This window comes from Delphinus delphis, chromosome 16, assembly GCF_949987515.2.
Source record: "Delphinus delphis chromosome 16, mDelDel1.2, whole genome shotgun sequence".
NCBI lineage: Eukaryota > Metazoa > Chordata > Mammalia > Artiodactyla > Delphinidae > Delphinus > Delphinus delphis.
In genome coordinates, this window is record NC_082698.1 from 77983425 (window position 1) to 78009340 (window position 25916).

The window sequence follows — 25916 nt, forward strand, 5'->3', positions numbered from 1 at the left end:
CGGCGGCCATGGCTCACGGGCCCAGCCGCTCCGCGACATGTGGGATCTTCCCGGACCGGGGCATGAACCCGCGTCCCCTGCATCGGCAGGCAGACTCTCAACCACTGCGCCACCAGGGAAGCCTCTAGGCTGTATTTTTAAATATAACTTTAAATTTTATGTAGTACCAAAATTTAATGCTACTTTAATGTTCTTTCTACCAATATTGTATTCTTCCAGTTGCTACTTAAATTCAGATGGTAATAGGTGCTAGCATAAGGTTAGATTACCTAAGAGGACATTAGCCTTACTTTCTACAATATAACCTTTAAAAAAAATCCTGGGTGTATAAAACTGCACTTTACTGATTGTTAAAAATGAGCACAGAGGAAAGTTGGGTTAAGAAATGTCTAAGGTAAATTATGCATTAAATTTTTTAAAATGTTTTAAAATGTTAAGAGTTTTGTACATTTTTTCACACAGATTGTTTTTAGTTAATTTTTTAGGTTATTTTTGTCACGTAATTTCTTCAAAACATTACACTCTCATAAATTACAAAGCCCTCTTTATCTTGCTTTACTCTTTGATTGAATAGTTTAAACTCTTTGCTACCTTCCCACATTACCAAACCTTACACATGCGTAAATTCTGAATTTTAAATATTTGTAGAGATAGAAAATTCTACCAGAGCTTGAATTTTTCATCTGTAGCTTATAATATTTTCATTTCATTAGGTCCTTTCCCATGCACTTTGACGAGAAATCCATGTTTGCAGGTGACAAAAAGGGGGCCAAATCGTTAAAGGTAAAAAGTTCTTGACTGGGGGACCGGGTGGGGAACAGTTTACTGGTTGTGTTTTAATCCTGTTCATCTAAACTTTCTTTCCCAGTTCACCATCTTGTTGGTCTGATTGGATTTTACTATAAATGATACAAAAAGCTCTTTCTCAATTCCTTTCTCCTTTCTAGTTTGCCCAACTGCTTAGTGAATCCTCAGTCATACCTCTGACTAATGACACCTTTGTAAATGTCTTTTCAAAAGGCATTATTTTGAAAGTTTTCTTACTTTATTTTCTTTCATTTACTTATTGCTGTTTTGATGTGTCTTAAAAAAAATCATGCACTATTAGCCACTTTGAAGGCAGTAAATAGTATATTTTCTAATGTTTACTTTACAAAATGTTACAGTTTTGAAACTATTATGTTTTTGTCCTAACGGACTAACATATAAGGCAAAAATTACCTGTTGACCTGTGATGTCAGAAGGAGACTATATTTTAGGAACATTATGCAACTTGATGTTACAAGCACTTGGTTTTCATTTGCTTACAGTAATTAAGGAATACATTGTACCCTTACAGTGTTCATAAAAGTATTCGAAATTGACTGGCAAATAGTCTTCTACCACAGCTCCACAATTTTTTATATGCGATTCTGAAATCCAAAAACTTGAACATTTTTCTTATGTTTGGTACAAATTAATTTGTTAGCAAAACCTAACCTGAACTGGTGTAAGGATATTTGTAATGTTTTTTAAAAAATTCTGCTTTGTATGAATGTTCTTACATTTTGTTGCAAAAACAGTCATGTATTTGATTACAGGGTGTTGCCATACACTCTGGTGGGGTGTTACATAATATATAGTGTGTGTACTACATTTCTAAAATCTCAAAAATTCTGAATTCTGAAACACATTTGGCCCCGAGATGTTTTAGATGTGGGTATGCTACAAGAATGAATACATTAGTAAGAGTTCCTTGGTATTTCTGAAATGAAGTAATTTAGCCACAACTATGTTTTAGTTTTGGAAGGTCGTTTTGTTTATGGTTGTTTTAGAGGTATATTAGTATTACAGTATTTAACATAATGCTAATTCATTTTTGTAATGCTTCCTATTTTCTTAGTGTTTATACAAATATTATACTTCTGATCAAGACAACTATAATTACGTATCTTTTTATAGATGAGGAAGGTAAGACTGAGAGCAGAGTAAGGTTTCACAGCTAGCTTTCAAGTTATAAAATGCTGGAAATTTGGTTTCCCGTTTTTCAAAGGTGTAGAAAGGAGAATATAAGTCCATTTTTCCATCTGCTCCAAAGAACATGAATTACATGGGAATGGAGAGCAAAGGAGTTTTTGTGTTCTATTTATGTTGTGTTTCTTTTGGCCAAGGTATTGATTCCTCCAAACGCTTTAAGTTTTTGGGTGACTCACTCCAGCTCTTTGCAATAAAATGTTTACCTCGGTGCAATAAAATGATTTTTATTTTCTATGTTTGCCCTGTGAAAAAGATGAGGAAACTTCCTCTTAGCTAGTTTTGTCCTCAGAGAAGGTGAGACTGACCTTAGAGTCACAGAAACCCATGCACAGATGCTCACAGGCATCTTAACTGTGTGGGAAACTAATACAGCAAAAGTCAAGGATGCAGTAAGCAAGCGTCCCTGGAGAAGCTGCATTAGCAAATGTGGGGGACTTGTATAGCCCTGTGATCATCGGTGCTGATGGGGAATACATGTTATAAACATGGTGTGGTCCTAAGGAGAGAGATACGGACACTGATTATTGTTCTAGGACTAGCTTTCTGATTTAGACTCACACAAAACAATGCATCAAAAATAAATGAAACATAATATAGAGGTATTTACCACTGGTTGTACACAGATATCAAATGGAAGCAGCAATTAAGCTCCTTCAAAGTAAAAATCGTGTATTATTTACTTTGGTGTCCCCTGTAGGGTACATGTTGGTGCTTTGCGTGGAGTGGCCCCTCAATCAAAAGTTTGTTGAATTAATATATAGAATGAATTTTATAAACTGCTATTAAAGTTAGCTGTTTCACGTGCCATGTTGTGCTATACAAATTCAAATACTTCATTGTTGAAAAACACAACTCATTCATTAATAAGCTTTGAAACTTCTATTATAATTCAGACAAATGCAGTTTAATTTTAAATGTCTGATTAGAATGAACATGTGTTCTGCCTTGTTAGGAGGAATTCCGGTTGCATTTCAAGAATATCTCCCGTATAATGGACTGTGTTGGATGTGACAAATGCAGGTTATGGGGGAAATTACAGGTTTGTGTGTTGTCTTCTGTTTTGAAACTATTACTAACCTTAAATTTCTCCACTGAGAAGTTGAAAGTTTTTACTAAGATGTCCTCATTGTTCATTGAATTAGAAATCCAAAGTGTGGTTTTTCTGTTTTATTTATAAAAACAATTAATATTAGACTCTCTGTGTTATATGTGTATGTATTAGGACGTTTTTCCTATTATTGTAGGTTAATGATTTTAGTTTTATTGTTTCTGTTGGTACAATCTCAGATTCATTTTTGGAGTTGGTGGTTATAAATAGAGTGTATTGGTATTTTATATACCTATATAAAAGGTAAAATATAATTATATAAGAAATTTAATTATCAAATTTTGGTCACTTAGTTTGTATCAATGATCAAAAGAAGGAGGCCCCCTAGTCACAAAATGGGAAAGTTCTGCCCAGCAGGCCCGTTTACCTAAATATTTCAGTGTAAAAAGGATTGTGTGACTGTTTTCTCTTTTACGAAGATGATATTAAGTCATAGAAAGTCAAGAGACAGACTTTTTTTAATGGAGGCTACACTGAAATCAGATTTTTCTTTTTCTCTGTTGCTAATAATTGAGAAATTATTAAGTGTAGGTATCACTATACCTATAAACTGATACTTATTTCTAAGTTTTGAATTGTTAGGGGCTATAAAGAATGCTTTAAGAGTTACATATTGAACACTGTAATCCTAATGTGATATTTTCTACGTTAAAAAAAGGCATTTTAGTAATTTGGAATAGTAGGATATGTATCCAAAAAGTGTTAAACTATTCAGATTTCCTTAACAGCTTAGATAAATTTATCATATGCATAATCTGTGAGGAAGTAGAAACTGTGTTTTACATAGTTGAACATTTTGGTGAAAAGTTCAGTTAATATGAATTTCCTGACTCTCATCACAGTGAGTGAGTATTCCTTTAAACCTTTATAGCAGTTATTATTATATGAATTTAATTAAAAGTTTATCACTATTTTCCTTAGACTCAGGGTTTAGGAACTGCCCTGAAGATATTATTCTCAGAGAAAGAAATCCAAAAGCTTCCAGAGAACAGCCCATCTAAAGGCTTCCAACTCACTCGACAAGAAATAGTTGCTCTTTTAAATGCTTTTGGAAGGTAAGAACTGTTTTCATAGTGAAGACTTTTGATTCCCCTGCTGGTTTCAACAAACTGCAAAGATCATCTTCTTTGCTAAAGTAGTCTGTTTTGCTTTGTTTTGTTGACAAAGAGGGAGCATTATTTTCATATAGCATCGTACCTGCACTCACAAGCCAGTTTCTCTACAGGTTACAGGAAAAAGTAATAGTTTCAAATTGCCGGCATTTCCCAGTTTGCCTTCTCAATTTTGTGGGGAAATATTCTCCTAATAAAATTCTCTTTAGCTGGCTTTAACTCATTCAAGTACAATAGCAGGAGTAAGGAGAGTTTGGCTCAGAAGGTGAGGAAAGAAAAAGACATTAAACCTTTCAGCTGCTCTGTGTCTTAATCTGAGGAGGCATTTTTCTTTCACTCATGCTTCCCCCATTGTTTCCTGTGTACATACATACAGTTTGCTTTTTGTTTATACCACAGATGGTTTCAAAAATAATTTGAATTTGCCTACAGAGATACATGCAGTACCAACTAAGTGAAGAATACAGAAGAGAAGGAAAAGAATCATAGAAAATCAGAGGAAACAATACTATACTGCCCTGGGAAAAAAAGCAAAGTCAAATCAAGGAAGAATTAAAAAAAGAAAGAAAGAACAAAGTAATACAGAGATTATAATGTTTTCTTAACATGCATTTTTAAGTTAAAAAGAGGCAGTTAAATTAAAAATAAATTAATTGCCCCTTCCCCATCTTAATAGCAAAGATTTCACCTCTTGTTCCCCTGTATTTAAAGATGACCATGTAGGTTGAAATTTCAAACACAAGATAGACATAGCATGTCCACTAGTAATTGGTGTTTCATGAAGAATTCAGTCCACCCACTTATGAGGCTTTGTAGTAAGATAAAATAGGAGAAGCTGAATTAAATTTAAATTATTTGAAATTTAAATGAAAAAATATTTTAATCAATTTAAACACTTTTCATTGAAGAATAGTTGATGTACAGTATTATATTACAGGTGTACAGTATAGTGATTCACAGTTTTTAAAGGTTATACTCCTTTTATAGTTATTATAAAATGTTGGCTATATCCCCTGTGTTGTACAATGTATCCTTGTAGCTTATTTTATACATAGTAGTTTGTACCTCTTAACCCCCTACCCCTATTTTGCCTCTCCCCAGTGGTAACCACTAGTTCTCTATATCTGAGAATCTCCTTCTTAAAACGTATTTAAATCTAAATAAAATTAAATTGAGAAAGAAGCAGATGTTAACTTCCTCAAAATTTCTCTGCGTCTCACAAGGAATTATTCACAAATGCAACCCTTCCAGCTAAGTTCTCTAACTAGAGCCTGCTAGTACCTTTTATTGCTCCCTAGAGAGTACTGGACTCAGAATCAGGTCCTAGCGTTCTAGAATCCTGGCCCTGCCATTTACTGGCCGCATGAGCTCAGGTACATCACTCCTTTCTCCCAGTTTGTTTCCTTTCTCTGTATAATGAAGAGGAGTAAAAACCTTTCTCACAGAGTTAACATGAAGATAAAACGAGGTCCTGTGTGACACTTTTAAATCACAAGACGCTACCTGAAGTCCATGGCCGTGGTGGGCGTGGGGATGGTGATTTACAAACACCATTGGATGTTTAGTGCCACAATATTTTCAGTACTTAAAAAATTGTCTTATTGTTTTTATGGCTAGACTAGATGTGAGAAACCTTTCTTTTCTTAAGGGTAATGACACTCAGGGTGGGATGGTTACACAAACAAGGTACAGCCTAATTTAATCTCCCTTTTCCTCCCCACAGAAAACAAATGGCAGCCACCTGCTTTTTAAATCTCTTTTAAAATATTCATCTTTCTTTCCCCCTAATATTAAAGTAATTCATGCTCATTATAGAAAATCTGGAAAAACATGTGAAAGTGTAATTTAGAAAATAAATTTAAAAATCACTCATAGCCCTACCACCTAGGACGACTTCAACATTTGGCGTATTTTTTTAAATTAATTAATTAATTTATTTATGGCTGTGTTGGGTCTTTGTTTCTGTGCAAGGGCTTTCTCTAGTTGTGGCAAGCGGGGGCCACTCTTCATCATGGTGCGTGGGCTTCTCACTATCGCGGCCTCTGTTGTTGCGGAGCACAGGCTCCAGACATGCAGGCTCAGTAGCTGTGGCTCATGGACCTAGCCACATGGATCCGCGGCATGTGGGATCCTCCCAGACCAGGGCTCGAACCTGTGTCCCCTGCATTAGCAGGCAGATTCTCAACCACTGCGCCACCAGGGAAGCCCTTGGCCTATTTTTAATGTGTATTTTCCCACTACTTATACGTAAAAAATTTACGTACGTGTGTGTGTGTGTGTGTGTGTGTACATATTTACAGAGTTGAAACCATACATTTTGTATGCTTTCTTATCCTGTTTTACTTGGCATTACATTTAATCATTTCCCAATATTATTAAAATTTTTTTGTGTTATTTTTTTCTTTATTGAGGTATAATTGACATACAGCATTGTATTAGTTTCAGGTGTCCAACATAATGACTCACTATTTGTATATGTTGCAAAATGATCACCACAGTAAGTCTAGGTAGCATCCATCACCACACATACAGAGTTTTTCTTCTTGTGATGAGAACTTTTGAGATTTACTCTTTTAGCAACTTTTAAATACATAAGCACTATTTTTAATATAGGCCAATATTCTATTACATGGACATACCACAATTTAGTCATTCTGTTATTTCTTAGTCGAATTTAACTGTTTCCTTCATATGTATTCTATACATTTCTTACTTTTTCCTTAAAAAATATTACAGTTCTTAATAATTGTTAATGAGATACGTTCATTGTATCTTCCACGTGATTATCAGTCCATTTAAATAATAAATGATTTTGGCTGCACTAACACAAAAAATTATTGTGTTACACTTTGGGAGGGTTTGTGCATTTGTTCTTGTTAAGTGAATTGGTAGTTTTCTTGGTCTGACAACCTATATAATACAATTCTGCCTCAATTAGGGCAGCTAGGACAGCATTGCTTTGTCATGTGATGCTAGTGGGCAGAGACATACAGTGAGCATTGTCTTTGGTTCTGGCCAAGGAAGGCTGGGAAATGTGGTTTCTTTATCTTGAATACTCTGCAAATGTCTTTCCTACACTAACAGCCATTTTTTGATGGTTTCAACATTTATATCAAAGGGCTTATTTTCCAGGGAACAAATTAATATACCTGTTGGCTATTAAAATATATTTTAGTATCCCTGTAAAAGTACCGGTAAAGCAGTAGGTAAATGCAGGTACACTCTGTGCCTTCCTGTGTCTGTCTTATAATAGGGAATGTGGAAAATCTCTCTTGTGTAATAAATTGTGAGGTCTGGAATGCATCTTCACAGAGATTCTGGTCCCATATAGTGCTGGCGAGTTTGTACTCCCCGCGTAAAAGGTAACCTACGGTTAATTTGTATGATAACCTTTGAGTTTTCTGACACTCTCCATTCTGTATCTATATCAGACTTTGAGCATACTTTTTTCGCTGCTCTTTACTAAGCTCTCTTTTCTTTAGTTATGGACCTTGGTTTCTACAGTATCTTCATATGTATTTTGATAGGTATTTTTAAAAACAGGTACTTTGAGGTACAGCATGTGATTTTACACATTTATTTTGTTTAATAATCATAATGTTTTTTCGTAATAAGTAAACACTGTTTCAGTCCTCTAATATTCTGAGGATTAGAGTAAGAATTCATTTTCTGTTAATCCTACAGCTTGTAAGAATATAAAGAAAATGTTTTTGAGACCATAACGGACATAGATTTTTTTTGAGAGGACATATGGTCTTGGGATCTGATGAACTGGTTAGAACCCACCTACTCTACTAGCTGAGCAGCCCTGGGAAAATTACTTGATTTATTTGAGCCTCAGTTTTCCTAAAATGTAAAATCAGGGTTAATTTTATCTACCTTGTGGAATTTTTTTTAAACAATTAATGAGATTATATCTGTGATGAGCTTAGAACGTTGCTTACCATACGTTAAGCTCTCAATATAAGAAAAGCTATTATTTAAGTTCTTAAAGAAATGAGCTCAGTACAGCATTCTACATTATCTTAAGCTATAGAAAGAAAAACATTAGATTTTTATTGTATCAACCCTGAATTGTACCTAAGGATAATTGAGCTTGTAGAATTTTATTTTTATGATTTCCGTTCTAGAGTTTTACTTCTGGGTCTGGGCTCAGAAGCATTTCATTCATTTATTCACTCAATAATTTATTGAACACTATAAATATGGGTGGATGGAGGGCATAGGGATTCATCAATAGACAGAATAAATAGAACCTGTGCCTTTGTGTTAAAACAAATTAGTGTTTGGGTTAAAACAAATCCGTGTTTGGGGAACAACAAGAAAGAAGCGGATTTGGAGAGTAATGTGCAAAATGAATTTATAAGGCCAATGTAAATGATTTGAGATTCTTTATTGTAATGAATTACCATACCACTGTTCCCATCATTAATCTAGAATCTGTTGATAATATGAAGTAACTGGCTTCCTTTGCCCCTTCTAAACCAAGAGTAGCGAACTGCAGCTCTGTTTTGTCAGTCTTTAATAATTATAGCATACGCATTTGAAAATGGAAGCTTCACTGCTTAGTGTTGTTTACATCATTTTACTTTCGATTTTGCTTTCAAATTGTAGCCCATATAACAGCATCAATAATTTGAAATGTGTACACATCATATTAGCTGTGCTAATATGCTTTCTTTTTTCTCTTGTAGGCTTTCTACAAGTATAAAAGAGTTACAGAATTTCAAAGTCTTACTACAACACAGTAGGTAATAGAGGCTTTTATATGTCTAATTAGAGACATAAAGTGACTGTGTGAAGCCTTTTTAGTCTTGGACATTTCAGCAGAAGGAGACTAATCTTCAGACTTCAAGAATTCTGAACTCTTAAAGAGAAAATTCAAATGTTCACTTGAATATTTATGCTTCTTAATAGATTATCAATTAGAGATATTTGTAAAGGAAGTATATACTTTTAAAACATGTAAACTACACTAATTCTGTATTTAATTCCATGTGTTTCCATCTGTTGAATATTCTGCTATTCCATTTGTTTAGAATTGGCTTTGTGCTTATTCTATTCTTTATTTCCAGCTGTCAAACTTAAATGACTATGTCTCCATCTGAATAATACTGTTAACTAGTCTATTATGGAAAAGGAGAGCTAGGGAGCAAATGTTGCTTAGGGCAGGTATCAGTGACAAAAATTCATCAGTTATTTTTAAATGTATTTTTAGCCTTGCCTAGCTCTGTGTATCACCTTCTGTAATATGGAAGTGTCAGCATGATCAATGACCCTTTCAATGTATAGTTATAACTTAGAATCCCCAAGGCTTCGGTTTCATTGGTTTTTATTGAAGATTTTAGGTGGTTGTTGTTGTGTTTTGCTTTGGTCTAAAGGACCTGCTTCGGCAAAGGTGAATAAGTAATATCCCCATGCTACCTAGCCAGATTTCATGTGCCTGCGGTGGGCTGGCTCAAGAGGATTCTTTACTTAGAACCTGTAAATCAGTTTCTATTGATTGTGTGTTTCTTTGCCCCTACTCCAATTTTAGAAATTTTTGTTTAATAAACCAAAAAAATTGCATAAATACTTATTTAACAGTTTCCATCTTGATAAAATTTGAATGGAATTGTATGGATTTATAACACCAAATGAAAATACTATATACACAAAACTTACTATTTTAAAGTAAGCATTTTTAAAGGACTTTATTTCAGAATACAGTCTATGCAATGCTCTTTCAATCTGATTTTCTTTGGTAGGGTATTTAAGTAGATAAATTAATTCATACCTTCTCTAAGCTTCCCCTTTCCCCCACCTTTTCTTTTTTAGTTCTTCGTATATAAATGGTACTTCATGTGACTTGTACCAACAGATGACTTCATAAGTCCTAAACTGTCATTTTTTAAACCTAGGATTTAAATATCCTTAATATTTAAAATATTGATTATTTTAAAAGGTGTTAGTATATATAATGTGATTAATTCGGAAGGTTGCATCTGTGAAGTCACGCCGGCATCAGTCTTTCATGAAGTAAATAAGTGCTCTTAAACCCATATCTTATCCTGCCAAAGTCTGAATGTGTTCACTGATGATTTTTAGTGACATATTTTAACTTGTATTTAGTTGGCTTATCCCTTTTAAAAATACTTAGCCGTCCCTTGGAGGTCTATGGTTTGAGGGAGTAAGATCTCACTATTTAATTATTTTCTTACCCCATTTCTAACCTTTATAGACCTGGAGTTTTCATTTTGTTGTTGACAGTGGTGGTATTTCTTTTAAGTTGAATAAAACAGGCTGACTTGGTTGGAGGCTCCTCTACTTTTTCTTTTCATTTTTAGGGATGCAAGTTATTGTCTGGTGGGAGAGGGGGACCTTCAGGTAAATTTGTCTAAAAAGTGAATATCTAAGTAATCTTGCTGGTAAATTAATAAGAATTATTCTTAGTGTTTTTCAGAGTCTAAGAAAATGTGAATGTTTTGCACTTTGTCTATTATTACTGTAAGTTTAAAAATCTTTTTGGTAGTGTCACTTCATCGTTCCCTCAGTTAAAGATAAAGGCTATTATTTAAGCTCTGTTTCCTGGAGAAGATCTTTGGTCATTTCCATTTCTTGCTTCTTTCCTTTACTGTGATTTGTTTCAAGATTAGTTACAATTGTGTATTAGAGTGAGTTCTAGGATTAAAAGATCTAGTTAGGGTAAAAAGTTCTTTTAAAGGTTTTAACAGATCTTTCACTACCAAGAAAATAAACAAATGAAGTATTCTTAAGCTGAAATCTATTTGATTAACTTTATTTTACCATAAATTAGATTGTGGCGGGCAGCCTACATTTTTGTGTATGTGTGTGCTTTTCAAATGAATGTGTATGTGATAGGAATCTTTGTTTTGCGAGCCTGGTGATGTTTTATGGTCCTTGTGATATAAACTTTTTTCCAACTCACATACCTTTTTGTTGTCAAGTGATACTAGAGTACCGACTGCATTGTGAAAATGCTTGGCATTTTGTCTTTATCTCATCACCTAATTTAAAAGTCCAACACTTGATAATGTAACTTGACAGAAATGATTGTACCAGCTGATAAAGTAATGAAAAGGAAGAAAAGGAAAATATTCCTTCCTTCAATGGCATGAGTTTTTTTTTTTTCTTAAGTGGCATCTATGTAAGTTAGAAATACTGTATATTAAAACTGGTAAATTTAAATGTTTCTCTTGTGTTGATTCTTAGATTATGAGGAGGATCAGACAATATTAGTAATAGTTTTTACAGTTTTGAAATCTGATAAACCCAGCGTTTTATTTTGACATTTTAACATTGTGAGTTACTCAGTACTTATAATCTCTGTACGTATATGAAACACTGTGCCATGTTTTACAGCTTTATCTAGGTGCCACTGTATATAAAAAAGGACAGCTATTTTGATCTCCGTCAGCATTGCCTTCATCTGGAAATTTGGGAACAGTTCACAGTAAACCTCTCAGCAGTTTGCAAACTGAAGTACCTGCCGAAACCATAGCTATTCACCAAAATACAGACTGGGTGCATGGTACCATGGAAATTATTTGGTAAAACAAAACAACATAGACACACACCAAATTTACGTGTACTCTAAGTAACATCTACAGGCGCAGCTTTGATTTTGAACAGAATTCCAAATAATTTGCTGTTGTACCCACCAGATTATAGAAAATGTGAATTAAATGTTTCTGCCATCTTCCTATCTTGTTCTTTTTTTTTTAACCCCCTTTTAAATGTTTCCTTTTATGAGATGAAAACTTGGTTATAATTTGGGCGAAGGGAGAAACTAGTCTGTGGTTGTTTCTTTTTAAAATCATAATTGCACTCACTGGCAGCCACTGTTGAAGGGCTTTGCATGGATTTATCTTCTCAGCAACGCCAGCAGGTAAGTACAATTACTTCTCTGTTTTTAAATATGAAAACTGAGGATAAGAGAGCCTAAGTAACTTATCCATAGTCAGAAATTCTAGGTTGTGGGACTAGAATTTGAAACTAGAAAGCCTGACTCTGTAGAGTCTTGGCTCAGAAGGTGGTGTATTTGTGTTAGTTTATAAATTGGCTTATTACCATTCAACTAAAAACTGGGGACTTCTGGCATCTTTTGATTGGTATTGAGTCATAAAGCTTTTTAAATATACTTATTTTATTTTTTGAAAAGGTAATAACATTCACATGGTTCAAAAACCAAAAAATATACAAAGCTCTACAGTGGAACGTTGTCTTTCTTGGGCCCAACTTTCCGTACTGGGCATCCTTCCCTTGCCCTCACCATCAGTAACCTCTGCGCTTGGCTTCTTATGTTTCCATCCATACATCTTTAAGGCATATACCAACAAATACAAAAAGTCTTATTTTTTCTCTCATTTTTACCCAAAGAGTGGCATCATATACGTACTGTTTGCTTTTTATTCCCCCCACTTAGGTTTTCTTGGCAGTCTTCCCATGTCAGTAGATAGCTTAATCACTTTTTTTTTTAGTAACTGCTTGGTATCCCATTATATGACTATGCAATCGTTTAATTAGCCAATCTCCTATTAATGGGCATTTGGATTGTTTCCAGATATTGTATTGATGCCACTTTACACATATGTAAATACGTACTTGTAAGTCTAAATTCCCCCAAATGGAATTTTTGGGTCAAAGACCATGTGCATTCATAATTTTGAAAGATATTAGAATATTGCTCTCCACAGGGGATGGCTGCCAATTCACATGCCCACCTTCAGTTGAAGGCAGTATCTGCTCCCCCAGCCAATACCGGTGTTATTATCTTGCTCTCCTGACATGGTGCAAAATTATGTATCAGTGTATTTTAGCTTGTATTTTTCCTATCATGTGTAAGGCTGACTACCTTTAATATGTTCAAGAGCCATATTTCCTTTCGTGTTCATAACTTTTACCCATCTTTCTACTGCACTGTTGATCTTACCAGTTTCTAGGAGTGCTTTATTTATTTGAGATGTTCATACTTTGACTGTAAAGCTGTACTTTTTTTTCCTCCAGTCTACCTTTTGACTTTGCTCATGGTGGTTTAGCCATGGAGATTTATTTGTCTTTATGCAGTCGAATTTATTGTTTTAGTGGCTTCCACACTTCTTGATAATTAAGAAGGCCCTTTTCACTCCACAGCAATAATTCACCTATATTTTCTTCTAGAACTTTTGTGATTTTATTTTTTTAGATCTAAATTTTGACTCCTTGGAGTGTATCCTGGCATGAAGTGCAAGTTAAGGATCCAACCTAATTTTTCCCAGATGATTACCCAGTTAATCCAGTACCATTTATCGAACAGCTCATCTTTTTTCCTCACTAGTTTGAGATGCTATGTGTATCTCATCTAAAATCCTGGGTTCTCTATTTCATGGATCTATTCACTCCTGTACCTGTACCACATTGTTTTAACTACTCAGGGCCTATGTTTTAATACCTGGTACATTGGCCCCCTCTTATCTCCCCTGCCCCCTTTCAAAATTTTAAAATGATTTTTTTAGCTGTTCTTGTTTGTTCCATAGTAGCTTAAAAAAATAAAGTCCTTCAACATAAGAATCATGCTAAAAACTCTGCCCACCTCAGTGTTTTCTCTGGAGTGTTGCCCTTTTAACCACATAATGTGTCACTGTTCTTTTGATACTTCACCTGATAAAAATCTACTTTTTATTATCTGTTGTGTTAATCATTTCAGTATTCTAGTTGCCAGCGCCCAAACAGGTGAGAGCAAAGAGACAGAACGTGAGATGCCTGTGTAGACAGAATTTCATCTCAGTGCTTCCGTTTTAAGACCTAGTTCTCAAATCATTCTTAGAAGCTGTCTTGCTATACAATCCTTATTTCCTTTTTTACTCCATTATGGATTCTTTGTCCAAAAGTTGGATGTCTGTCAAAGATTCATAACAAAACAGGGAGGGGCCCTTAAATGAGTATTAATCTTCTAAAACTAATATGCAGTGTATAAAAGTGCAAGTGCAAGAAGTCACCTTAAAAAAGCCCTGGTGATATATACCAGAAGAAACGGGATTTGAATATTCACTCACTGTTCTAGGAGCTGGGCATATAGCAGTGAACAAAACAGACATATCCCTGCCATCGTGTAACTTACGAATTCTATAACCTCACTAGGTTATATCTAGTTGATAGCGAGAATGCACCCAGAGGAAGACTACAGTTGACCCTTGAACAACATGGGTTTGAACTGCACGGGTCTACTTAACATGCAGATTTTCTTCAGTATATACATATTACAGTACTACATGATGCGTGGTTGGTTGAATCTGCAGATTTAGAACCGGAGATACGGAGAGCTGATTACAAAGTTACGTGGATTTCTGACTGCCTGGGGGTCAGCCTCCCTAACCTTCACGATGTTCAGTAATCAACTGTGTATCAGTCGAAGAGGAATAGGTAACACAGAAACCTGTCTAGTGGAGAAGGTCCCCTCGATGTGAAAGAATCTTATTTGCTTGACAGTGCCATCAAGTTGTCACAGGCTGATTAAAACCGTCTACCTACCACCCCTTGGTCAGGGCAGAGTCTGCGTTCACCATGCATCGTTCTGATATCATTTAACTTTTCCGTGTGGATTTCCTTCACAGACTGTATCTCCAAATGGGTAAGTGTTCTGCTGTCCTTTAACAGGTTTTCAGTCTGCAGACCTGAAGCCCAGACTCTAGGCTAGTGAACGCACCAAGGGGATAGCACACCAAGGATATACAGTAGCACAAATTGAATGGCGCTAGTAAAGCATTATTTGGTTATCCTAAACTCACCCTTTCTATACCTCAATCAGTGCCTTCAAGGAGCACGTATGACTTGGGACTGTAAAGAAACGGGAGGGACTGTTGTAGGTTAGCAAGGGTCGTGGGAAATTGAGGGTCAGAGTCAAGAAAGGTCAGAGTGACAGGGATCAGCAAGAGATTTTGAAGCTCATACAGGCTGAAAAGAAACAGGTCATGGATCCAGCTGAAGAGAGCAGGCAGCTCATCTCTAGTTCTGACTAGGTTCTTAAAGTTTAGAGACAGAAAACATATTCTGGAGATAAAAGACTCTAATATTCTGAGTGGTAGGGCACCAAGCTCAAAAGGACAGATCAGGTTTGGAGGCTAAAGAATGAATGCTGGCAAGGTATGATTAGTCTCTAGGTAAACGGGGTAGGTCCCAGCGACAGGTCAAGGGATAGAGAGGTACGAATCCAGCTTTAGAGGAACCAGGTAGATACCATTAGGAGCTGCTGAGTCAACAGGTTTGGATCTGAGGACTCTGAAACCCCTACTTGATGACCTGGCAGCCAGTCTCAGAACCCCACACTGAATGAACCCACATCAGTAGTGCCCAGGCCCAGAGGAGCTGAGTGACAGGTACGGGGAATGAACCCAGAGATCTAGGTTGGAGGCACACGAACATCAGCTGACTTTTAAGGTATTTTGACCCTTTGGTGCAAGGGCTCTTCATAAATACATACCTGCTAAGCGCCAAGAGTAGGGTTAATGTAAGGGTGGTGGTGTGTCCACAGGCTGGGCCCACAGACACAAGTACTGAGCCCAGGGTCTAGCACGTAGTAGGTGCTCAATAAACACTGAATTCCACTTCCTTATCCTCATGGTCCCTTTAAAAAAATGTTTCCTCACTTTAATCTGTTTGTTTATAGTCTTTGAGAAGAATTCCACTATTTAGCTTGATCCTTTCCAAAAGCTCCTCCATCTGGACTATGAAGTCTTAAGTAGTAGTATGCATAGTTAGAAATGCTTCCAGTTAAACAAAATTCTCACCTATATGGAATAAAAATTAGAAATGCATATTAGATGTGTCTTTGATCAGCCCTATACTTTATCATGCAGTAATCTAAAGACACGAGAGCAAGTTTTTTAAAAAAAAAAAAAAAAGTTTCTTTATTTGGAAATGTTGATAGTTTCAAATATTTAGACCCATTTAGTTCTAATATAAGTTCATCTTTATGGTTAAAAAGTAAAAGCAATATTCTTGTAATACTATGTAAACGTAAATGAGGACCTTTATCTCAAAGCACTTCTCACGCTCTAGGATTTACTAACACTTATTCCTTTCCTCTTAATAGGGGTTAATTGTTCAAGGCCAACAAAGAGCAGTTCTTCTGGATTTTGGTAAGAGAGAAAATTGGGGGATGCATTAGCAAGTGTGCCTGAAGTAAGCAGCTAAACACAATAACCAGCATAGTCATTAGCAGTGTGCCCGACACATTCAAGAAAGAACTGGCATAGCTAAATGTGACTGGTGTGTGTATACTCTAAGAATCAAAACCTCTTAGAGTCCACAGCTCTGTGTGTTACACTCCGGGTGTTTTAATCATCAGCCCAATTAAATGGGTTAATTGTAGAAAGGAAACAGAGCCACCGAAGGACATCTTACAGGCAGACCTCATTTTACTGTGCTTTACTTTACTGCACCTCAGATGCTGCATTTTCTACAAATTGAAGGTCTGAGTCAACCCTGCACTGCACAAGTCTATCGGCACCATTTTTTCAACAGCATGTGCTCACTTTGTGACTCTGGCACATTTTGGTAATTCTCCCAATAGTTCAAACTTTTTCCATTATTACTATATTTGTTAAGGTGACCCATGATCTTCGATGTTACTACTATGACTTGAAGGCTCAGATAATGGTTAACATTTTTTAGCAATATTTTCAAATTAAGGTACATACATTGCTTTTTAAGATATAATGCTATTGCACACTTCATAGACTACAGTGTAGTGTAAACATAACTTTTATATGCACTGGGAAACCAAAAAAAATCATGTGATTCAGTTTATTGCAATGTTTTGCTTTATTGCAGTGATCTGGAACCAAACTGCAGTTATCTCCAGGGTCTGCCTGTACACAAATCAGTTGGAATTCTTTAGAAAATTAACTCCATAATTAACTCTGTTACGCATATTTCCAGTGGATGCACAGGAACATTCACATGCAGCCTGTTAGTGTTGAATCAGACTTAGCTAACTGATGGTACAAAATTTTCAGTGATATTGCCATACTTCCCCATACTTTTTTAATGTTCAAATTAGGGGAGTTTTAATTTCATCATGTTGCCTTAAAACAAGAGGACAGTTGGGTACTTTAGAACCAGTGATCACCATTCCTTGCTTTCTCTTGGCCTTTGGTATTTCACCTAGGAGTAGCTTTGTTAGTGTACTTGGCAACACAAGTAAATTAGGAAGTTAAAGGAAATTTTAATTTTCCTTTCCACACCATACACACAACATTTCAGAGTATACGTGACCATTTACTATGAGAGAGAGTTTGTTACAATCAGTTTTTCATATTCTAGATGTGTTTACATTACTTGTACTTTAAGGCATTACTTTTCAAAAAGGGAAGAAGAGAAAAATAGGCACTTAAAACATTTTTATCGTTTCTGATAAAAAAATAATAGTTCAAATAATACTAGCAGCTTAATCATAAAAATAGATTACGGCTTTTATCAGTTAATGCTGAGTATTTCAATTTTCTTGCCAATAATAATAATAAGATATTTGTATGTCAAAGGATGAGTATAATAATTGCATGATGTTTTGACCTAATATTGAAGAACTGCAGTACTTCCTGAAAGCATGATTTAAAGGATTTTTAAGCATTTGCTGAGTCTGCCTTTAAATTCTTCTAAGTATCACTAACAAAGATAGTATGACAAGTAGGGTGTTCTTAAAGCTATTTAGAATAACAACTTATAATATTTTAAGGTAACCTGAATAATCAGTGCAAATTTTGCTTCAGTGTAGAATTTTCCCTGGCAGTAACTGTTTTAAATATGTGACCCAAATTCTTCCATATACTGAAAAGCAAGAATGTTGTGTGTGATTATGCAGGGTGAAGGTGTTGGTACACATGAAAAACCCAATCATGACCCACTGAAAACTTGAGATCCTGACCCACTGAAAACTTGAGATCCTGATTTTTAAATACCATCAAGAGAAGAGAAGCAGACTTGATCACTGTGAAATCAGTGCCCGGAGACAAATTATTCCTGAAGGCCAAACTGGGAAGGAAGACATCAGAAATGGGTTTCATAACGTGGGCAGAACTTGTTAATATAAGTTCCTTTTCATCTGCCCCTCCCCTCTGTCCCTAGATGTGAGATTTCCTAGGCAGAGCAGAAAGATACTTTCTCTCTGGTAACAATGCTTCCTCTAGTACTCCAGCCTCCCTGACAGAGCCATGTACAGTCTCCTATTAAAGGCAGTTTTATAACTGCAGGCCACATATATATGTATATATTATAGACTTGGAGATTTTAGAATGGCATTTATGGTTGGGGAACTAGTATTTCATAACGTGTTTCACTTAAATGAAATACTACTTACAAGCAACTGTCTGGAATGCCCTTTTACATGGCTGAGAGGCAGGACTCATGCTGTAGGATACGGCAGTGCTACTACCATTTTAAACATGCAGCTTCCAGTGGGCTGCTTTCAGAGCTACTTAAAAAGTCTTATTTTAAATATGGTTGGAAACTGTAAGAAAACTGTTAGGATTCCACATAATCTTTTGGCTCAAGGACTCAGGGTTACCTGTTATTAAACCCCTTTTGAGAACCTCTTCGTTGTTCAGTAATGAATGTTCAGTGAGCTGGGAAAGGTGCAGTCTTGAAGTCCTGAGGTAATGGGTATTAGATTCACTGGGCTAACAAACTGTGCAAAAAATCTCTGAATACAGCAGAGGAAGTTTAATAGTGTAAGTCAATTCTATCAGTGTTTTTATTAACTTTATCAACTTATCACTGATGGTATACATTAGTGCCCTGTTGAAAGGAGTACTAAATTTTGGCAAAATTTAGGAGATTCTCTGAGGAACCAACCATCTATGCCTCCAACAACTCTTAAGGAGCCAATTTACGTACTATGCAGTCTGTTGACGTTCTGCTACACTGTAACTTTCAACACTGGAGCTGCAATCGGCTTTCTAGATGTCAACTGTACTTAGAGTCTACCAGAATCTCAGCGATCTGAAGAGGTAAGGATTTGAGGAATACTTTAGTCCAAAAGCCTTTAAAACAAAACAAAACAAAAAACCATCAGACCATAAACTGTATACTTTTAAAGTGAATTATGCATAAAAGTCTGTGCAAACTACAACATATATTGCAGTAACATTCTCAAAAAATCCTAGTATATTTTAGCATTAAGTTATATAAAATACATCTTTATAAAAGTACAGATTTTTTTTTGAAGTTTAAATTATACTCACTGAAACAGGCAGCCAGGCTCACTTTTTAGTACTAAAATAAGGTTTTTATCAATCTAAATTATTGCTTAGTCCTATGGAGCCATCAGAAACCTGTAACAAAGAAAAATCAAGTCCTATTTCTTAAGGAAATGTGCCCTAAAAATTCAGCTGTCATTAAATTAGTCTTTCTGAAGATTTTCAACTGAGGCGTCGTCCATATAACTGTTAACTGATGCTACCCATGGCTTGGTTTGTCAGGATCCAAAGTTGAGTCTGGTTGTAAAGTCCCTACTTGAGCCAGGAAGCTGTTAGTTTGTTGTCCCCAATCATAGCAGTCCGGAGCAAAACTTGAAAAGAAAAAGAGAGATTTCGGTGACGTGAAACATTATGCTGACTGTTGATGGCATGCCAATTTTAGGCGGACAGAACTAGGGTTTTGTAAAAACCAGACAATCCCGAAGCTGTTGAAAGTAGCCTCTTGAAGCCCGTTTTCCCACTAAACAGTGCTGTGCACAGTGACTAAAAGACCACCCACAAGTCACCTGAACTCTGTACAGCCCAGAAGTGTAGTGATACTGCAGCCAATCACTGTGTATAACAAGACGCTTTAGCAACAAATTGTATCGCAATCCTAATGGAGAGTATAGCTCACTACCTGTGTCTTTTTTTTTTTAACATCTTTATTGGAGTATAATTGCTTTACAGTGGTGTGTTTCTGCTTTTTAACAAAGTGAATCAGTTATACATATGTTCCCGTATCTCTTCCCTCTTGCGCCTCCCTCCCTATCCCACCCCTCTAGGTGGTCACAAAGCACGGAGCTGGTCTCCCTGTGCTATGCGGCTGCTTCCCACTAGCTATTTTACGTTTGGTAGTGTATATATGTCCATGCCACTCTCTCACTTTGTCCCAGCTTACCCTTCCCCCTCCCCGTGTCCTCAAGTCCATTCTCTAGTAGGTCTGTGTCTTTATTCCCGTCTTGCCCCTAGGTTCTTCATGACCTTTTTTTCCCCCTTAGATTCCATATATATGTGTTAGCATACGGTATTTGTTTTTCTCTTTCTGACTTACTTCACTCTGTATGTCAGACTCTAGGGCCATCCTACCTGTGTGTCTTTGGACAAATAACTTCTGTGCCTTGATATAAAAAAATTTTTTTTCCTGTGCCTCAATTTTATTATCTGTTAGAATGGGAGTAATATTGGTAACTACCTTGTTGGGCTTTTGTGAGTTAATACCTGTAAAATGTTTATAACAGAATGTTACTATACAGTTAGCTCTCAATAATGTACATTATTGTTGTTTTATCATTATTTTCCTCTGTGTAATGGAAAGGGGATATTTTCTTCTTCCACAGAGGCAGTGAGGGCACCCTCAGCTGTGTCTCTTCCGGCACGTGAGAGGTTAGGGCTGCTCCAGCAGGTTATAGAGGGACATACATAGCGAACAGGCAATGCCGTGGGGACTGGAGAAGAGAACAGTTTTAGGGAAGAGAGATGGGACACCTTTTGACCTCAAAGGCCTGGAGTTCACTGAATCCTTTCCCAATTATCTGTGTTCTTTACACCTGCTGGCTGGGTGGACTGTCCTTTTTTCCCCAGCACTGTATTTTATTCTATCGTCTGACCAGGATTTCTCTGCTCCCTGATCCACTGAGAAAGCAAGGTATTCTCCCAGCTTTTTCTGACCCTATAACAAGGACTCCTTTCAGACCTCTTTTAAGGTTTTCTAAGGATTTTACTGTAGTAGTAAAGAGCAGAAAAGCAAGCATATCTTTATCATTTTGCCCTAGGGGGAAAAAGAATTTACCTTGATGTGTAACGGTAGGTCTTTAAATTCACAAAGGGTTTCATAAGATAAGCTTTCACTTCTAAAAAACACTCAGCCTGAAGCTACCCTTTCCCAGGAACAGTCCAGGGGTCCTGGGAGGACGGGCAGAGTGAAGAGAGGAGCCTGGCAAGCACTAGGTCAGCCCTTTCTGCCCCTCTCGCCCCTGCTGGCCTTGAAGTCCCAGATTCACAGGTTGAAAGAAGGGACAGGATGATCGCTGAGCAGTGGAGTGTGGCTGAAGCGTCCCTGGGCTGAAGAGTGGGAAGGGAATCCAGTAGCTACCCCACCTCCTGTTTGCAGACCACGACCGTGGCCTTGGCAGAGGTCGCGAAGCGCATGATCTCAGGAGGTGGGTCTCGACTCTGGTTGCAGTTAGTCTTACTACTCAGATGCTTCCCCTCCTTTTTCTGTTGGCCTCACCCTACCTCCAGCTCTGGGGTTTGATGCAGGCATTTCTGTTTAGTTTGAATCCATTTCATTGGCTCGGCCCTCAGCCTCCTAACCACGCCCCTCCAGCATGAACTAGGGTCTTACCTTCCCTGAAGTCCCTGAGGGGTAATGTTCCAGGCAAGGTCATCATCACTGTCATATCTTCGAGGGTTGTCAAAGAAATAAGATCTGGGACCAAATCCATGGCTGGGGACCATTCCAGGGTTGGTCTGCAAAGACAGTGTAATGGTTCAGTGTATTTTCAGACACTGTGCCTTGCACGAGGCAAAGATAAATAACATCTCTTTCTTGCAAGAGACTAAAGATGCTCTATCCACCTGGATGGAGGTACTTGTAGCTGGAGTGTTCATTTCAGTTACTGTTTAATTTAAGAGGTATTAACTTTTTCTCATCAGTATGGACAAAATCTTCTTTCAGAGTTCTGCTTGCAGCAGTGAATGATCACCGTTTTAATCTCTTACAGAAAAATCAGACAATACCCAAATCAGCCAAACTAGACAGTCCCAAATTAGATATAAACCTGTATAATGATGTGAGCATTCACAACAAACTAAAATAATGAAATGATGAAATTTTGAGAGAGTTTCTTACCCAGTTTCTATAATCTGCCTCTCCTGTTTCTGTCCCCAAGCTGAGTTCACCTCTCAAAAAAAATTACAGTTGTCCACAGGGGACTGGTTCTAGGACCCCCCCCCCCAACAGATACCAAAATCCGAAGACGCTCAAGTCCCTAATATAAAATGATATAGTGCAGTCAGTCCTCTGTATATGCGGATTTCGCGCTTGTGGATTCAACCTGGCATGAAATCCCACGTTTGTCTGACATCTTTGTACATATCATTAGTGGTCTTTTTTTTTTTTTGGCCACACGGTGCAGCATGTGGGATCTTAGTTCCCCCATCAGGAACTGAACCCGCACTCCCTTCAGTTCAAGCACGGAGTCTTAACCACTGGACCACCAGGGAAGTCCCTAGTGGTCTATTTAAAAGTTAACCAGTAGAGTATGAAAAAAGGTTATTATAGGATGGATATCTATATGTGAATTTCTGCTTTTCTAAGACTCACCTAGCCAAACATAGGAAGCAAAGCGGAACTTATACAAGGTGGGACACCTTCAAATTTACTGTTTACAGCAGTTTAAGAATGTCTATACAAAGAATGAAGTTGGACCCTTACCTCACACATAAACAAAAAGTAACTCAAAATAGATCAAAGACCTAAACGAAAGAGTAAAAATTATAAAACTCTTAAAATATAGGGGCAAATCTTCATGACCTACAATTTAGCAAAGGATTCTTAGATATGACACCAAAAACATGAGCAACAAACCAAAAAAACAGGTGAACTGGACTTCAAAATTAAAAACGTTTTTCTGTCAAAAGACCATCAAGTGAAAAGACAGCCACAGAATGAGAAAATATTTGCAAATCATATATCTTTACAAGGGACATATCTAAAATATATAAAGGACTCATAACTCAATGGTAAAAAGACAACTCAATTTAAAAGTGGGCAGGGAATTCCCTGGTGGTCCAGTGGTTAGGACTCTGCACTCACTGCTAAGCACCCAGGTTCAATCCCTGGTTGGGGAACGAAGATCCCACAAGCCATACACTGCAGCCAAAGAAAAATAAATTTTTTAAAAAGTGGGCAAAATATCGGAATAGACATTTTTCCAAGGAAGATATACAAATGGCCCATAAGTACATAAAAAATGCTTGACATCATTAGTCATCAGGGAAATACAAATCAAAAGCCACAGTGAGATCTCTATCAGGGCATCCTGAATCAGAAAGATAGATAGCAGGGGCTTCCCTGGTGGCGCAGTGGTTGAGAGTCCTCTTGCTGATGCAGGGGACACGGGTTCGTGCCCTGGTCCGGAAGGGTCCCACATGCCGCGGAGCAGCTGGGCCCGTGAGCCATGGCCGCTGAGCCTGCGCGTCTGGAGCCTGTGCTCCGCAACGGGAGAGGCCACAACAGTGAGAGGCCTGCGTACTGCAAAAAAAAAAAAAAAAAAAAAAGAATCCGCCTGCCAATGCAGGGGACATGGGTTCGAGCCCTGGTCTGGGAAGATCCCACATGCCGCGGAGCAACTAAGCCCGTGTGCCACAACTAGAGCCTGTGCGCCACAACTACTGAAGCCCATGCGCCTAGAGCCCGTGCTCCGCAACAAGAGAAGCCACTGCAATGAGAAGCCCGTGCACCGCAACGAAGAGTAGCCCCCGCTCACCGCAACTAGAGAAAGCCCACGCGCAGCAACGAAGACCCAACACAGCCAAAAATAAATTTTTTTTAAAAAAAGGGATGAAAGACTTGAAACCATAAAACTCCTAGAAAAAACATAGGCAATAACGTCCTTCACATCAGTCTTGACGATTTTTGGATCTGACTCCAAAAGCAAAGGAAATAAAAGCAAAAATATACAAGTGGGACTACATGAAACCAGAAAGCTTCTGCACACCAGAGGAAACCATCAACAAAATGAAAAGGCAACCTACTGAATGGTAGAAAATATTGGCAAATCCTAGATCTGATAAGGGGTTGATATACAAAATATATAAAGAACTCATACAACTCAATAGCAAAACAAAAAACAAAAAAAACCACCACAATCTGATTTTAAAATGGGCAGAGGATATGAACATTCTTCCAAAGAAGATGGCCAACCGGTTACATGAAAAGATGCTCAGTGTCATTAATGATCAGGGAAATAAAAATCAAAACCACAATCAGTATCTCTGCATACCTGTCAGAATGGCTATAATCAAAAAAAAAAAAAAAGTGTTGGCAAGGATGTGGAGGAAAGGGAATCCTTGAATCCACGTGCACTGCTGGTGGGAATGTAAATTGGTGCAGCCACTATGGAGGTTCCTCAAAAAATTAAAAACAGAACTACCACGATCCAGCAATTTCTCTTCTGCATATTTATCTGGAGAAAACGAAAACACTAATTCAAAAAGATATATATACCCCCATGTTCGCTGCAGCATTATTTACAATAGCCAAGATGTGGAAACAACCCAAGTGTCCACCAATGCATGGATGGATAAAGAAAATGTGATAACACACACACTAGAAATATTCAGCCATAAAAAGAATGAAATCTGGTAAACCATAATGGAAAAGAATATGAAAAAGAATACATATATGTATAACTGAGTCACTGCTGTACAGCAGAAATTAACACAACACTGTAAATCAACTACACTTCAATAAAATTAAAAAAAAAAAAGAATGAAATCTCGCCATTTGCAAAAATATGGTTGGACCTTGAGGGCATTATGTTGTGAAATAAGTCAACTAGAAAAAGAAAAAGGTCAATACCATATGATCTCACTTATATGTGGAATCTAAAAACAAAGAAACCCCAAGCTCACAAATACAGAGAACAGACTAGTGGTTGCCTGAGGTTGGAGGTGGGTGAAATGGGTGAAGAAAGTCAAAAGATACAAACTCCCAGTTATAAAATGAATAAGTCATGGGGATCCACGTACAACATGGTGACTATAGTTAATACTGTATTGCATATTTGAAATTAGTTATAAGAATGCATCTTGAAAGTTCCTACTGCAAGAAAAAAAATTGATAAGCTATGTGTGGTGACACATTAGTTGGACGTACTGTGCTGATCATTTTGAAATATATGTAAATATCAAATCGTTACACTGTAAACTAAAACGAATATAATGTTATATCAGTTATACCTCAATAAAAACAAACAAAACAACAAATAATAATGTAACAGTGTAAAATGTCTTGACGCCAAAAAGTTTGGGAACCACTGCTCTAGATAATACCCTAAACAGTAAATATATTCAAACACAATAGCCAAGTAACTCTATACACATACACACAGTGTGTGTTAAGGCTGACACGTTTCCCTGGACAATGAGACCTAAGAGTACAAATGAGACTATCCCTAATGTTCTGTATTCACTTAATAAAATAGTACTTTGAAACTCAACCAGGATGATTCTTTATACTATTTCTTTCTTTCTTTCTTTCTTTTTTTTGCAGTACACGGGCCTCTCACTGTTGTGGCCTCTCCCGCTGAGGAGCACACGCTCCGGACGCGCAGGCTCAGCGGCCATGGCTCACGGGCCCAGCCGCTCCGCGGCATGTGGGATCTTCCCGGACCGGGGCACGAACCCGCGTCCCCTGCATCAGCAAGCAGACTCTCAACCACTGTGCCACCAGGGAAGCCC

The 25916-nt window shown here is 37.2% G+C and overlaps 2 protein-coding genes across 4 annotated transcripts in view; one reads left to right on the forward strand and one right to left on the reverse strand.

Annotated features, from left to right (window-relative positions):
* ERO1B (endoplasmic reticulum oxidoreductase 1 beta) overlaps positions 1–11900 on the forward strand; it is a 63901-nt gene extending 52001 nt beyond the window's left edge. For 2 of the 3 annotated variants that reach the window (XM_060035020.1, XM_060035022.1), the window contains exons 13-17: positions 714–783; positions 2969–3055; positions 4046–4179; positions 8931–8987; positions 11599–11900. In XM_060035020.1, the coding sequence (XP_059891003.1) occupies positions 714–783; positions 2969–3055; positions 4046–4179; positions 8931–8987; positions 11599–11608 (358 nt within the window). In that variant the 3' untranslated portion in view covers positions 11609–11900. The remainder of the gene's footprint in view (positions 1–713; positions 784–2968; positions 3056–4045; positions 4180–8930; positions 8988–11598) is intronic. The other variant, XM_060035021.1, reaches the window with a different exon arrangement.
* Positions 11901–11913: 13 nt separating this feature from the next.
* Positions 11914–25916, reverse strand: part of GPR137B (G protein-coupled receptor 137B) — a 57392-nt gene continuing 43389 nt past the window's right edge. Inside the window, 2 exon segments of the mRNA XM_060035023.1 lie at positions 11914–19780; positions 21796–21920. Coding sequence (XP_059891006.1) covers positions 19669–19780; positions 21796–21920 — 237 coding nt within the window. The 3' untranslated portion in view covers positions 11914–19668.